At 46.9% G+C, this 16,678-nt stretch overlaps 1 protein-coding gene across 4 annotated transcripts in view; it reads right to left on the bottom strand.

Moving 5' to 3' along the window:
* The window catches only part of LOC139275003 (sodium/potassium-transporting ATPase subunit beta-1-interacting protein 3), a 792,762-nt gene that overhangs the window by 385,646 nt on the left and 390,438 nt on the right, over nt 1-16,678 (bottom strand). For all 4 annotated transcript variants that reach the window (XM_070891862.1, XM_070891853.1, XM_070891869.1 and 1 more), the window contains exon 3: nt 5,714-5,794. In XM_070891862.1, the coding sequence (XP_070747963.1) occupies nt 5,714-5,794 (81 nt within the window). The remainder of the gene's footprint in view (nt 1-5,713; nt 5,795-16,678) is intronic.

A 16,678-nucleotide genomic window follows, 5' to 3' on the forward strand; every position in this document is an offset into this window, starting at 1 on the left:
CTGACACTGAACAAAAAGAACCCCATGGAACATGTCCATTCAAAGGTATTGGTTTCAGTGTGTATGGTCACTGAGCCTGGGCCAGATGGACAGAGAAAGATGCCTGTGATTAGTGCCTAAATAGACTGATTTACTACTGAATTTATTGACATGGACACAGGAAATATCCTATTCTTTCAGTCCCTAGACCCATGCCAACATGATAGGGTTGACGCCTGATTGCCCTATTGTTCTAGTACAAAAAAAAACATTTTTCCAATATCTGAGTTCTGCCATTTACAGCAATTTTCCTCCTTTTTATTTTGTGCGGATTTGTGCAATCATTCTTTTAGCATTTGTAAGGGAGAGCTTTTTACAATTAATATTACGTGGTTGAATGCTTTTAGAGGCGATCTGTCTCAATGCTAGTTAGTCTGCCCCAATCGCTGAACCACAGCAGCCTCTGTTACACCAATTGGAGTGTGAGAGGAACTCTCCCTAACAAGGCCACTGACGAATTCTTCCTCCTTCAGAGTCTGAACCAGCAAAAAAAACAATCCTATAGCATTTGTGCATCGAGAGAGCTGAGGAAGTGTAAAGATGGTGAGGAGTCGTCAATGTTAACTGTTCCCCGCCAGGTGTGAAACAGGACACAGCGGGTCAGACGCTAGTTTTACACCCCACCGAGACTTTCCGTTTGATTGAAGTCAATGAAAGGAGAATCGGGCGGGTGTAAAATGGCTGGCTGGCCTGCTATCACCCGTTTCACGCCCAGTGGAACGGTTAATCATAGAATCATAGAAATTTACAGCACGGAAGGAGGTCATTTCGGCCCATCGTGTCCGCGCCGGCCGACCAAGAGCTATCAAGCCTAATCCCACTTTCCAGTTCTTGGTCCATAGCCCTGTAGGTTACGCCATTTTAAATGCACATCCAAGTATTTTTTAAATGTGGGAGGGTTTCTGCCTCTACCACCCTTTCAGGCAGTGAGTTCCAGACCCCCACGACACTCTAGGTGAAGAAATTTCCCCTCATATTTCCTCTAAACCTTCCCACAATTTCTTTAAATCTATGCCCTCTGATTGTTGACCCCCCCCCTCCCCCCACCCCGCCAAGGGAAACAGGTCCTTCCTCTCCACTCTATCCAGGCCCCTCATAATTTTATACACCTCAATCAGGTCTCCCCTTAGTCTCCTCTGTTCCAAAGAAAACAGAACCAGCATCTCCAATCTTTCCTCATAGCCAAAACTCTCCAGTCCAGGCAACATTCTTGTAAATCTCCTCTGCACCCTTTCCAGTGCGATCACATCTTTCCTGCACACAGTACTCCAGCTGTGGCCTAATCAGTGTTTTATACAGTTCAAGCATAACCTCCTTGCTCTTGTATTCCATGCCTCAACTAATAAAGGCAAGTATTCCATATGTCTTCTTAACCACCTTATCTACCTGGCCTGCTACCTTCAGGGATCTGTGGACCTCACTCCAAGGTCCCTTTGTTCCTCTACACTTTTCAGTGTCATACCATTTATTGTGTATTCCCTTGCCTTGTTAGACCTTCCCAGATGCATTACCTCACACTTATCCGGATTGAATTCCATTTGCCACAGTTCTGCCCACCTGACCAGTACATTGATATCTTACTGCAGTCCGCAGCTTTCTTCTTCATTATCAACCACACAGCCTATTTTACAAGTTTAACATTGACTTTGTCGATATGAAAGTGTAAGGCCTGCTTTTATCAGCGTAAGACTTTTAAAGGACAGAAAAATACTATTTTTTTCAATAATTTAAACATTTAAAAACCTGTGAAATAAGGTAAGTTTATTTTCAGACCCTTTAAATATGGTAAAAAAAAATACATTTTTGTTTTAAATAATTAATTAAATTCCATTTGGATTAATTTTAAATATGTGATGTTGTTTTTTAAATTTATTTTAAGTGTTTGGGAATACCCGCCAAAATAACACATTCATGTTTATGGTGTTTCCATACATACGGAACTTACCACAAGTATGAATGGGAATACCCCTACTTTGATTGATTTAATTGGCCCATGTGATCCCAGGGGCGCGTACGAAGTGCCTACATTCCTGGGATATGTGGGTCTCTATGCAGGCCTTCGCATAGAGGCCCAGAACCACAAGTGTCCGTACCTCCCGGGCCACCAGTGTCTGTACCTCCTGGACCACCAGTGTCTGTACCTCCTGGACCACCAGTGTCTGTACCTCCCGGACCACCAGTGTCCGTACCTCCCGGGCCACCAGTGTCTGTACCTCCCGGACCACCAGTGTCCGCTCCTCCCGGACCACCAGTGTCTGTACCTCCCGGGCCACCAGTGTCCGCTCCTCCCGGACCACCAGTGTCTGTACCTCCCGGGCCACCAGTGTCTGTACCTCCCGGACCACCAGTGTCCGTACCTCCCGGACCACCAGTGTCTGTACCTCCCGGGCCACCAGTGTCTGTACCTCCTGGACCACCAGTGTCTGTACCTCCCGGACCACCAGTGTCTGTACCTCCCGGACCACCAGTGTCTGTACCTCCCGGACCACCAGTGTCTGTACCTCCCGGATCACCAGTGTCTGTACCTCCCGGACCACCAGTGTCCGCTCCTCCCAGACCACCAGTGTCTGTACCTCCCGGACCACCAGTGTCTGTACCTCCCGGATCACCAGTGTCTGTACCTTCCGGACCACCAGTGTCTGTACCTCCCGGACCACCAGTGTCTATACCTCCCGGACCACCAGTGTCTGTACCTCCTGGACCACCAGGTAAATTCATAGATATTTTTCAGGTCGGAGACATCCACCAGTCGGAAGTCTCCGACCACAATTTTTCTGGGACAATATTCTCACTACATAATTAGTAGCAAGATGGAGGAAGATGATGAATTATAATATTATATTCATGGTGACTGATCATGTTTTAAATTTCATCTTGATCCAAATATTGATTACTGCGAATCCCGAACACGCAATAATGTCATCTATTAATGTGGGGATCTGATTCATTTTCTTCTTGATCTGCTGTCAGTTAAAAGTAGAATGTATCCACTGAACTTAGAACTTAATTTGAATTGTCTATGATAACGATTATAGTCACACTTTGTAAGGATAAAATCTGCACTCTACATTGTAACACCCAAGCAGACAAAGAAATGTATTTTTTTTCTAATCAAATATTCTGGGCAGGTTTCTCACAATTGCCAACCAATAAGCTCTAACTTTGTTATTACGAAGTAACAACTCTAATTACTATACATAAAGATGGGTCACCTTGAACCATTAGGTACAGGATGCCTCAGACAATCAGATAGTATCTGATGAGTAATCGCTGCAATTAACAAAGGCCAGGTAATTATTCTGCAGACATTATTCCCAGAGGACACCACATTACCTAATTTCATATTCTACAGTATCATTTGTTCTCATATTTTTGTTTTTTAATGTAAGGAAGCATGGAAACTGAAGCACAAAGATCCTTTTAGTAATAAAGATTAAGGTCATTAAGAACATATAGCACATTACAAGTTAACAGCAGAGTTGCAAGGACAAAAATTGTGTATTTGGACTTCCAGAAGGCATTTGACAAGATGCCACATAAAAGGTTACTGCACAAGATAAAAGTTCATGGGGTTGGGGGTAACATATTAGCATGGATAGAGGATTGGCTAACGAACAGAAAACAGAGAGTCGGGATAAATGGTTCATTCTTGGGTTGGCAATCAGTAACTAGTGGGTTGCCACAGGGATCAGTGCTGGGATCCCAACTATTTACAATCTATATTAATGGCTTGGAAGAAGGGATTGAGTGTAACGTAACCAAGTTTGCTGATGATACAAAGATGAGAGGAAAAGCAATGTGTGAGGAGGACACAAAAAATCTGCAAAAGGACATATACAGGCTAAGTGAATGGGCAAAAATTTGGCAGATGGAGTATAATGTTGGAAAGTGTGAGGTATGCACTATGGCAGAAAAAAATCAAAGAGCAAGTTATTATTTAAATGGAGAAAAATTCCAAAGTGCTGCAGTACAGCGGGACCTGGTAGTATTTGTGCATGAAACACAAAAGGTTAGTATGCAGGTACAGCAAGTGATCTGGAAGGCCAATGGTATCTTGGTCTTTATTGCAAAGGGGATGGAGTATAAAAGCAGGGAAGTCTTGTTACAGTTATACAGGGTATTGGTGAGGCACCATCTGAAATACTGCATACAGTTTTGGTTTCCATATTTACGAAAGGATATACTTGCTTTGGAGGTAAACATAGAAACATAGAAAATAGGTGCAGGAGTAGGCCATTCGGCTCTTCTAGCCTGCACCGCCATTCAATGAGTTCATGGCTGAACATGCAACTTCAGTACCCCATTCCTGCTTTCTCACCATACCCCTTGATTCCCCTAGTAGTAAGGACTTCATCTAACTCCTTTTTGAATATATTTAGTGAATTGGCCTCAACAACTTTCTGTGGTAGAGAATTTCATAGGTTCACCACTCTCTGGGTGAAGAAATTCCTCCTCATCTCGGTCCTAAATGGCTTCCCCCTTATCCTTAGACTGTGTCCCCTGGTTCTGGACTTCCCCAACATTGGGAACATTCTTCCTGCATCTAACCTGTCTAACCCCGTCAGAATTTTAAACATTTCTATGAGGTCCCCTCTCATTCTTCTGAACTCCAGTGAATACAAGCCCAGTTGATCCAGTCTTTCTTGATAGGTCAGTCCCGCCATCCCGGGAATGAGTCTGGTGAACCTTCGCTGCACTCCCTCAATAGCAAGAATGTCCTTCCTCAGGTTAGGAGACCAAAACTATTATCTGAATGGTGACAGATTAGGAAAAGGGGAGGTGCAAAGAGACCTGGGTGTCATGGTACATCAGTCATTGAAGGTTGGCATGCAGGTACAGCAGGCGGTTAAGAAAGCAAATGGCATGTTGGCCTTCATAGCGAGGGGATTTGAGTACAGGGGCAGGGAGGTGTTGCTACAATTGTACAGGGCCTTGGTGAGGCCACACCTGGAGTATTGTGTACAGTGTAGTTCAGAGAAGGTTCACTAGGTTGATTCCTGAGATGAAGTGGTTGACTTATAAAGAAAAGTTGAGCTGGTTGGGCCTATACTCATTGGAATTCAGAAGAATGAGAGGTAATCTTATCAAAAAATATAAGATTATGAGGGGGCTTGACAAGGTGGTTGCAGAGAGGATGTTTCCACTGATAGGGGAGACTAGAACTAGGGGGCACAATCTTAGAATAAGGAGCTGCCCATTTAAAACTGAGATGATGAGGAATTTTTTCTCTCAGAGGGTTGTAAATCTGTGGAATTCGCTGCCTCGGAGAGCGGTGGAAGCCGGGACATTGAATAAATTTAAGACAGAGATAGACAGCTTCTTAACCGAGAAGGGTTTAAGGGGTTATGGGGAGCGGGCAGGGAAGTAGACCCGAGTCCATGATCGGATCAGCCATGATCATGTTAAATGGCGGAGCAGGCTCGAGGGGCCGTATGGCCTACTCCTGCTCTTATTTCTTATGTTCTTATGTTCTTAGTTGCTGCACGAGGCCTCAGGAGGTCAAACCAGGGCATCATTGAAAAGAAGTGAGGGCAAGGAGAGAACAAATGGCTGACATCTCATTAAAGGGAGATGCTGGTCAGACTAGATTTCAATTCATCATGCACTCCAAAACCAATACAAGCCAGGAAATCTCCAGCTGCCTTTGTATATAATGGTTGTTTCAAAAGCTTACCTTTGAGAGTCCTCCAACTTCCAAATAGAAGCAGAAAATGAATACATTCCAGGCGACCCACAAGGCTGTCCAGATAGAGTACTAGAGACATAACAAAGAAAGAAGGAAAAATGGTTAAATCAATAATTAATAAACACTAGAAAGTATAAGGCAGAGTGAATACACTGAGCACTGAGAGTGCTTCTCACCCCTCCCCTATTCAAGTCCTGTAAGAAATTGAAGTCAATAATAAAGATGCTCCAATAAACCGAGATTTATTTTAGGGACACGTTTCTTTTTTCAACTATCATAGAGCCTCAGAATTGACGAGCATAGCACATTTTAGTCTGTTGATCATGCTTCGGTTCAAGATTCTCTTCTTGGGCAATTAATCCCCTTCTGATCAGAATGTCTAATGAAAGCTACATTGTGCTGAAGGTGTTAGCCATTATGGTTCCATAAGTGCCAAAAGTCCTCAGGCAACTTGCCCAAATAACCACTCTTCATGTGTGAAGCAAGACAAATCATCCAAACCTGGGAGCCATCACAGCTGTGCTGAATCCTGTCCTCCCTGATCTCAAATGCACAAATCTAAGATACACTGGTCAATAATCAGGGGCACAAACAATGGCTGAATTCGCTCCTCCCTGGAATACTCAGTCTAATTCGAGTCGGGGGAATTTTAACCAGAAAGAAACAGGTGGGTTGGGGTTGTGTGGAAAGTTAAAGTGTTAAAAATCTAAACCCTGACCAGAACCTGCCTCCAACCCGCCTACATCCGGTTTCAATGGAGGCATGCAGCCAACCCGCTCCTAGGAGGTGAGCCGTCTAGTTAAATATTATAATAATAAAGCCTCTGCTTTAACCACCATTTTGAATTTAACTTTAGCTGGTCGAGTTTTGCAGGCCTTGTGAAATCCACCAGCTAAAGTAGGACGAGGACTGCTGGATTCAGGAGGTAAGTGTAAAGGTACTTATCTCCTGGATCCAGGATCCCTGCCAAACCCAGCACTCATGATTGGAGAGCCCCTCCCACAGCCTCCGATCACCCCCAGACCTCCAATCCCCCCAACGTGGCCTCCCCGTTCACTCGGTTTTCCCGACCGCTTCGGACCCCCACGCTCCTCGTCATGTCTCAAATAAAACAATGTGACTGAGTACTGTACTTGACTAAGTGTGACCTTAGTCTCTTTATTCTGACTCCAGAGTGCTGGCACAGCATGGGAAGCCTGCTTATATGCAGTGCTCCCAAGGGATGCTGGGATCCCTTGGGATTCCAACAGATGCACCCTCTGGTGGTGGTAGAATGCTGGTTACAAGGTGTTGCATACATAACACTCCCAACCCACCTTCCCCATTAAAATTTAGCCCAGTTATGTTCACCCTAAGATTAGATTGGATAGGTGGATGAAGGACAAGGGGTTAAAGAGATTTGGGAATGTGATTAGGAGTATTTGCTTAGGGCAACCAGCGACATGAATTGATTGGACAGAATGACCTGTTTCCATGTTGTTAGCATCTATGGGGGGAAATTGATTATCGCCCTGCTTAGGGGTCGCTAATGTTTCCACCCTCTCAAAAAATTTGCTTTAGTGCTCCCGAAAGGAAGTGGAGTACCAAATCAAGCACTCCACTGCCTTCTTGAAGCACTAATGGGGCGGACGCTTCAGCAGCGTTATCGCATACAAAGGGCCTTTCCCTCGCTTAAAGAGAAGGGCCATCGCTGCAGGCACTGCATTAAAGAATCACCTACCTGGACCACCAAGGGAGCAGGGTACCTGTGCGATCAGCCCAGCACTCAGAGTGCCAGGCTGAGCGAGTGCAGGCAGGACCCCGCGAAGAAAACAGAGAAACACAGCGAAAACAAAGGTAATTTTTTTTTTTACTTACCTCGGCCACCGTGCCTTTAATTATCGCCCCAGTCATGGCTCGCCACCCGATTAATGCCTCCTGCAGCTGCTGATATTTTCGGCCGATGCTGCTGCAGGGGGTGAAAGTCAGTTTCAGGGCCAAGGTGCTTAATGGGACGATGTACACGGCGATGACGTCACGATCTCCGGGCACAGGAGATCAGGGCACAACGCTGTAGCACTGCCGCTAAACTCCCACCCAATACGGCGGGAGTCATTGTCAGCACCGCGCCCGGGCGCTAACGCATTTGTACCTGGTAGCTTCCACGGGGGTGCTAATGAGAGGTGCAAATGCAACTAATTTCTAGGCCTATGTATTTCTACGTATCATTTAATCATTTCTTCTGGTACTGTTGTCGTCTATTTCCCTAGTTATAAAACCCAAACTTCTATTTCCTTTTTATGACTTTATCACTTTGCACTCACACTTTCAGGGAATTATAAGGGCAAAGTTTAACATTGTGTGCCTGTTTTATGGGTGTAAAACAGGTGCACTGATGATGAATTTAGCGGAGTGACGGCCCGTGCCTGTGAGAACCTTGCCCAGCAGCAACACATACCCGAAAATTAGTGTACGCACTTCTGATATGCGTACTGGCAAGTGAAGATCCCTTTTTCCAGTATGAACTCAAATTATTTCCCCTCGGGTGTCTTCAGGCAACATGGCAACAAACACAAATCTTCCTTGGCTGGATTGTAAAACATCCGGGGTCAAAGTCACTTGAGAGACAAATATTGATGTAGCTGTAGTTAATGCATCATTTTGGTTATAAGGTCACTTAGAATCATAGAAATTTACAGCACAGAAGGAGGCCATTCGGCCCATGGTGTCTGTGTTGACCGAAAAAAAGCTATCCAGCCTAATCCCACTTTCCAGCTCTTGGTCTGTAGACTTGTATTTTACAGTACTTCAATGCATATCCAAGTACTTTTTAAATGCGATGAGGGTTTAATCGCTGTAATTGCTACTTTAACCAATATTGAGACTCCCCCTCCTTTTTTATAGTCCTCTCTGTCTTATCTGAAAGATCTGTAACCAGGAATGTTGAGCTGACATTCCTGCCCTTCTTTCAGCCATGGTTCACTAATAGCTATGATATCATACCTTTACATGTCTATCTGTGCCCTGAACTCACTTATTCACGAGACTCCTTGCATAGTCTACGTATTTACTGAGGCGTACAAAAGCAGGGTCTTACGCTAAACATCCGTAAGACAAAGGTCCTCCACCAGCCTGTCCTCGTCGCACAGCATTGCCCCCAGTCATCAAAATCCACGGCATGGCCCTGGACAACGTGGATCATTTCCCATACCTCGGGAGCCTCTTATCAACAAGAGCAGACATTGATGATGAGATTCAACACTGCCTCCAGTGCGCCAGTGCAGCCTTCGGCCGCCTGAGTTAAAGAATGTTCGAAGACCAGGCCTTCAAATCTACCACCAAACTCATACCTGCCCTCCTGTATGGCTCAGAGACATGGACCATGTATAGTAGATACTTCAAGTTGCTGGAGAAATACCACCAGCGATGTCTCCGCAAGATCCTACAAATTCCCTGGGAGGACAGACGCACCAACATTAGCGTCCTTGACCAGGCCAACATCCCCAGCATTGAAGCACTGACCACACTTCATCAGCTCCGCTGGACAGGCCACATTGTCCATATGGCAGACACGAGACTCCCAAAGCAAGCACTCTACTCGGAACTCCTTCACGGCCAATGAGCCAAAGGTGGGCAGAGGAAACGTTACAAGGACACCCTCAAAGCCTCCCTGATAAAGTGCAACATCCCCACTGACACCTGGGAGTCCCTGGCCAAAGACCGCCCTAAGTGGAGGAAGTGCATCTGGGAGGGCGCTGAGCACCTCGAGTCTCATCGTCGAGAGCATGCAGAAATCAAGTGCAGGCAGTGGAAAGAGCATGCGGCAAACCAGTCCCACCCTCCCTTACCCTCAACGACTATCCGTCCCACCTGTGACAGGGACTGTGACTCTCGTATTGGACTGTTCAGCCACCTAAGGACTCATTTTAAGAGTGGAAGCAAGTCTTCCTCGATTCCGAGGGACTGCCTATGATGATGATGATTGCATTGAAATATATACCAGTAAGCACTGCCAAACCCCTTTGTTGTCTCTTTTTTATCCTTTGTGCCCTCTGCCTTCCAAACGCACTTACTAATTTACTGCCTTCCATTTCTAGCTTTGCTTCTCTCCCTTCTGAATCTATGCTCAGATTCCCATCCCCCTGCCAAGCTAGTTTAAAACTTCCTCAACAGCACCAGCAAACCTCTCTACGAGGATATTCGTTCTGGTCTTGTTAATAAGAACATAAGAAATAGGAACAGGAGTAGGCCACACGGCCCCTTGAGCCTGCTCCGCCATTCAATAAGATCATGGCTGATCTGATCATGGACTCAGCTCCGCTTCCCCGTCCACTCCCCATATCCCCTTATCGTTTAAGACACTGTCTATTTCTGTCTGAAATTTATTCACTGTCCCAGCTTCCACAGCTCTCTGAGGCAGTGAATTCCACAGATTTACAACCCTCTGAGAGAAGAAATTTCTCCTTATCTCTGTTTTAAATGGGCGGCCCCTTATTCTAAGATCATGCCCTCTAGTTCGAGTTTCCCCCATCAGTGTAAACATCCTCTCTGCATCCACCTTGGTTCTGATTAGGGTGATTATTCATCTGGGGAGTACAGCCAGAGCCAAGTCCACAGCACCATGGTGGTTCAGCTCTATGGGGGCAAGGAGGAGGAAGGTCAGAAAAGCAATAATAAGGTGCAACCCGTCCGGTTTGTACAGGTCCCACCTCTCCCAGAAATTGTCCCAATGCCTCAGGAATCTAAAACCCTCCCTCTTGCACCATCTCTCCAGCCACACATTCATCTGCTCTATCCTCCTATTTCTGTACTCACTAGTGCATGGCACAAGGGGTAATTCAGAGAATACTACCTTTGAGGTTCTGCTTATTAATCTCTTTCCTAGCTCCCTAAAATCTGCCTGCAGGACTACATCCCTCTTTGTACCAAAGTCATTGGAACCGATATGAACCACGACCTCTCACTGTTCACCCTCCGCCCTCAGAATGTCCTGCAGCTGTTCAGTGACATCCTTGATCCTGGCACCAGGGAGTCAACATACCATCCTGGAGTTACTTCTGCGGCCACAGAAATGCCTGTCTGTTTCCCTAACTATTGAATCCCCTATCATTATTGCTTTTCTGACTTTCCTCCTCCTTGCCCTCATAGAGCTGAACCACTCATGGTGCTGTGGACTTGGCTATGGCTGTACTCCCCAGACGAACAATCACCCGAATCAGTATTCAGAACAGATTACCGGTTGGAGAGAGAGATGCACTCACTGGACTCCTGCACTACCCCTTGGTCCTCCTTATCTGTCTGGCGGTCACCCATTCCTTTTCTGTCTGCAAAGTCTTAAACTGCGGGGTGACCGCCTCCTGAAACGTGCTATCCATGAAGCTCTCAGCCTTGCAGATGCAAGTGGATAGAGAGAAACTGTTGCCATTGGCAGAAGAGTCGAGAACCAGAGGACACAGATTTAAGGTAGAAGAAGCAAAGGCGACACGAGGAAAAACTATTTTGCGCAGTGAGTGGTTATGATCTGGAATACACTGCCTGAAAGGGTGGTGGAGGAAGATTCAATCGTGGTTTTCAAAAGGGAATTGGGTAAGTATCTGAAGGAAAAACATTTGCAGGGCTGTGGGGTCAGGGTGGTGGAGTGGGACTAGCTGAAGTGCGATTACGGAGAGCCAGCACAGGCTCAACAGGCCGAGTGGCCTCCTTTTGTGCTGTAACCATTCTATGATCCTATGGGCAGAGTAGTCTTTCAAAAAATGTTCTTGCTTCTGCTACTAAACTGCACTCCTTTTCCTGTGTGCACAAACTAATTTAGTGCAGATTTAAAACACTGAAATTGGGCCCATGAAGTCACCAGTCAGTCCAAAATAAAACCTGCCATACTAGCAACGCACACATGGTTCATTTGTCACCAGTCCCATCATTATTAATCAGTTATATATATATATCTTCCCTTCTGTCCCACAGTGTCTGTTATTTCCCTCTGTTAAGTTTCCAGGTTTGGCTGCCAATAACAAAACCACCTCTTTAATTGATGAAGCAATAAGTAGTAATTGGTAAGGTAGATCAGTGCCTTTCAGCTGTTTAGACCTCCTGTCATTTATTATATCATTTAGCACCTGTTGGCTACAATGCTCAATAAAATGACAAATTCTTCCACCGGTACGCTCGCGGCCTTCCGCGAGAGGTGGGCGCCGGAGGGACTGGAATGCATTATCACCCCCGGCAACCAAATTTTAATTTGATTTTATATGTTTTAAAGTTTAAAAAAAAAAGATCAATTCTTATTGTACCCAGGAGTAAATGTGTTTGATCAGAGAGGACAATAGCCCAAAGCCAATGGTATCCTACAGTTATGAAAACTTGAGTTGTTCAGCCAAATTCAAAGAATACAAAGAGGAAACAGAATCTTATAAGGGATGCTACATTGGAAGCTATCCTATGGATAGAGATACAGGAGGTGCTGAAGAATGATATTAATAATGATTTACAATCATCTGTGAGATCATTTCAGCAACCAGAGTTTCTGCCTTGAATCAGATGAAAAGATAGAGGGGCCGAAATTGTCCCCCTCCATAAGCTCCATTACTGCCTCTAAGAGGTGGGAATGGAGCGGAGAGGCCTTATCGAACAGGGGCAGATGGATGGGCCGACCCGACTGAAATTGCCCCCGGGCTTGAAGCGGCAGGAACGGGTTATCGCGTCGCGTGTTTTCCTGCCTCATCGGGCATGTGCTGACCCCCTACCGACCAGCAGCGACCCCCTTTCCAACCCCCACGTGGAATTGTCCCGCGGGAGCGATGCAGCCACCGGTCGGTGCCACTGGCCGCTTTCCCCAGCGGGGAGCAGTCTGTGGCTGGGTGGCATGTCCGCCCTTAAAGGGGCGATCGGCTGTCGGCGACTCCATATTATGCCACAGGTTCGGCCCAGCCGCCAATAGGCAGCCTGTCAATCCCTCTTGGGTGCCAGGCCACTGGCCTGGCCAAAACCCTCCTTGGTGGCTGTGTTTGCCACTAAAGTGGCTGCAGAGTTCGCAGCAGTCCTCCCCTTTAACTGAAGGGACGGACATTATGACGCGTCAGCGCGATGTGGCACAGCCGGGTCGCGCTGACGTCTTCAGCGTGGCGCTGCTGACTTGGAGCGACGGCCGTTCCAACTCGCCCACATTTACGACCCGCTGACGACGGCCGCTCCAACCCGCCCGCACTTTATGCATTGGGGCAGACAGAACACTTACAAAACGGTTAAGTGCGCCCTGTTTGGGGCGGAGGGCAATTTCAGCCCCATAGTGCAAATACTTAGCACAAATCCATTGAGGCTGATTTTAACTTGGCCACATCAGCATTAACCAGGTGGTAAATGCCTTAAAACTGGGTCAGTAGACATACGGCCCCATTAACGCCAACACTCTGATTGTCATCATTGAAAGGGCCTACCGCTGGGTAACCAAAGTGCGCGCCTGTTATAGGTGGTAGGATCTCTTAATATGTAAAGAGGTCCTATAACAATCACAGGACCCCGATTGCCATTTTAGGAGAGAACTGAACGGTCTGCGCGCTGTGCACTCTCCGAGCAGTTGTACTGGCCGTACAGCAGAAGTGACCTCTTGATGGTAACTTTAAAATTATTTATGTGGAGCCAAGAGGAGCAATGCTCCTCCAGGCTCCACACAAATAATCTGGGCAGCTCCAACCCCAGGGTCCCTCCTCCGCAATCGCAACCCTCCCTTTTCCCCCACCCCCAGTCGGACCTTGCTGCCTCCAAGCTGCCCGATTTCTGCGCCAGAGCAAATCCAACGAGGAGCAGTGGGACTGCCCATGTGGCACCCACAGCCCACTGGGTTTCCATTTAAACAAGACCTGGGCCTTGAAATGGCTCTGGCTTCTACACTCCTGGCATGGAAGGTTGCCAACAAGTTCAAGCAGTCAGCCACCCAAAATTTAAAATCTCCCCCTGATTGGCAGGAGTAATGAACTTGATATAATGCAAGGGTCTTCATTACAGCATTATTCACTGTTGTTTTCAGCACATTAGCAGCATATATGCAGCGCAGGAACATTTATTCAGCAAGAGAATCAACTGGAAGACATTTGTGCTGGAATTCCTTTACACTTTTTGAGCTTTCTGTGATCTGTCTGCCAAATCCCGAGTCCCCTCATTTCTATATGTCAAAGTGAAAGGCAGTGTTGCACCAGCTGCTAGTTTCTTGGTTTTACACTCCCAACGCATTTTGAGATCTCTAAAGTGCAACAAACTGCTCGAATCAGATGTTCAAGGCAGAAGTAAGGAGTTCCTCACACACAAGAGCCCGGCGATGCAGAATACGGATTTCTGCAGCTGGGAACACTTTTAAAAACATTTTTGGTTTGCCATTCTGTTTACCTGCACTTGCTTCGAATAGGGTCAGACCACTGGCAGAGTTCTGCTGCACCTTTCCCCTGCCTGCAGTGAGGGCTTCTCAGGAGCAGGACTGACATATGAGGAGAGACTGGATTGACTGGGCCTTTATTCACTGGAGTTTAGAAGGATGAGAGGGGATCTCATAGAAACATATAAGATTCTGACAGGACTGGGCAGGTTAGATGCAGGAAGAATGTTCCTGATGTTGGGGAAATCCAGAACCAGAGGACACAGTCTAAGGATAAGGGGTAAGCCATTTAGGACTGAGATGAGGAGAAACTTCTTCACTCAGAAAGTTGGTAACCTGTGGAATTCTCGACCGCAGAGAGTTGTTGATGCCAGTTCATTGGATATATTCAAGAATGAGTTAGATATGGCCCTTACGGCCAAAGGGATCAAGAGGTATGGAGAGAAAGCAGGAAAGGGGTACCGAGGTGAATGATCAGCCATGATCTTATTGAATGGTGGTGCAGGCTCGAAGGGCCGAATGGCCTACTCCTGCACCAATTTTCTATGGTTCTATGTTTCTAACAATCTCTGTGGGAAAATCCTGCATGCCATTGTCATGGAGGAGAAAGAGATACAAGTCCAGGATTGTGCAGCATTTAAGGAGGATGCAGCCCACCAGATATTACCCCTCACCATATGTTATTCAGGCAACACAGATCATATGAAGGCCTTACTGAGAAGATGTGTCTAAGAAGAATACAACTACCAAAGAAGCAACAGGGTAGCTGTGCCACCTACTGTAGTAGGCCCTTCAGCCATGCTCGTCAGTCTGCTCTGTTCTCTCTGTAGCTATGAAGATGAGCACTACTCTCAACTCTTATGGCATAGGCTCATTTCAGGCAAGAATGGGTATTCTCTGCAATATTGGACAGACTGCATTGGTGCTCCTTACAGAATAGCATGCAAATTCATTAACATTGGCATTGCAACAAGGCAGCAGTGAAATAGGGCCATGCAGTTTTACAGGGTGCCTGGCTTGCTCAAGGTCCTGGCTGCAATCGATGGCACACACATTGTCATGTATTCAGCCAGCATTGCAACCCATGTATAATCTGACCTAAGTTGTACACTGTGAGAACAATGACCACTAGGTGGGAGACACTCCTAACCTGGACCTTCAGGTACAAAAGGGGAAACTCCACCCACCTTCATCACTTGAGTGCTAAGGAATAAAGGACAGGTCACAGACTGACCTTCTCTCAAGCATGGGCCTCGTGTGCATTTATACGGTATAGGAAGGACCTATCAATGGTGACGAGAAACTGGGATTTAAACCACGCGAGCATGGCCACTAGCAGAACAGACGAGAGGTATTGTGTTAAGGAATGGTTGGGACAGAGATTCAACATTGTTAAAGCAGCACACAATTCTCCAGGCAGACAAGGGCAATCAGGCATGCCCCAACATGTAGTCGAACCCAGAGGGGGAGTTCGACAGAGACAATGGCAAGTTGAACGGCGATTCACGCCATTGCAAGGGACAATGCGGCCAGTAATGGGGCCATCAACACCTGTTAATGGTGCACTCAAGGACAATAACAGGGGCAGTCAGGGACGATCGACTGGCAAGGGACCTTTTGTTTCAAACCGCAACTCATGCTGGAGGCGTGGAGGCATACATTCAGCCGGAGTTTGCAGAGATGAGCAAAATACCTGCAGAAATTTCAGAAATGAACGCTGGGGGAAATCGCTGGAAGCTGAAGTTCAGCGAGTTCATGTGGAGCACGTATACAGTTCATACACCAGGACGCCACCGATAATGATGAAAGTGCTCCTCAATGGCATCCCAGTATCAATGGAGCTAGACACGAGGGCCAGCCAGTCCTTGATGGGTATCAAACAGTTCGAAAAGTTGTGGGCGTCCAAGGCCAGGAGGCCAAAATTATCGCCGATTGACGCACAGCTACGGACTTATACAAAGCAGATCATTCCGGTGCTAGGCAACGCCACTGTAGTCGTGACCCACAAAGATTCGGAGAACAGGTTGCCACCCAGGGGACGGTCCCGCACTACTGGGGAGGAGTTGGCTTGCTGTCATGAACTGGAAATGGGGCGATGTCAATGCAATTTCCTCTGTGGAGCGTGTATCATGCTCACAGATCCTGGACAAATTTGACTCATTATTTCAACCCGGCATCGGCACTTTCATGGGGGCCAAGGTAGTGATTCACATAAACCCGGACGCCAGGCCAGTACACCACAAGGCCAGAGCGGTGCCGTACGTGATGCGGGAAAAAATAGAAGGCGAATTGGACCGCCTGCGAAGGCATCATCTCGCCAGCCGATTCCAGGGATGGTGGTTTTTCAGGACGACATCCTCATCACGGGTTACGATACTGAAGAACACCTCCACAACCTGGAGGAGGTGCTACGCAGACTGGACCAGGTAGGGCTGCGACTGAAAAAGGCGAAGTGCGTCTTCCTAGCTCCAGAGGTAGAATTCCTGGGGATGAGAGTAGCAGCAGACGGGATCAGCCCTACTGCGTCCAAGACGGAAGCGATCCAGAGAGCACCCAGACCCTGTAACACGACGGAGCTGCGTTCGTTCCTGGGGCTCCTGAACTATTTT

This window comes from Pristiophorus japonicus, chromosome 1 (assembly GCF_044704955.1).
Source record: "Pristiophorus japonicus isolate sPriJap1 chromosome 1, sPriJap1.hap1, whole genome shotgun sequence".
Lineage (NCBI taxonomy): Eukaryota > Metazoa > Chordata > Chondrichthyes > Pristiophoridae > Pristiophorus > Pristiophorus japonicus.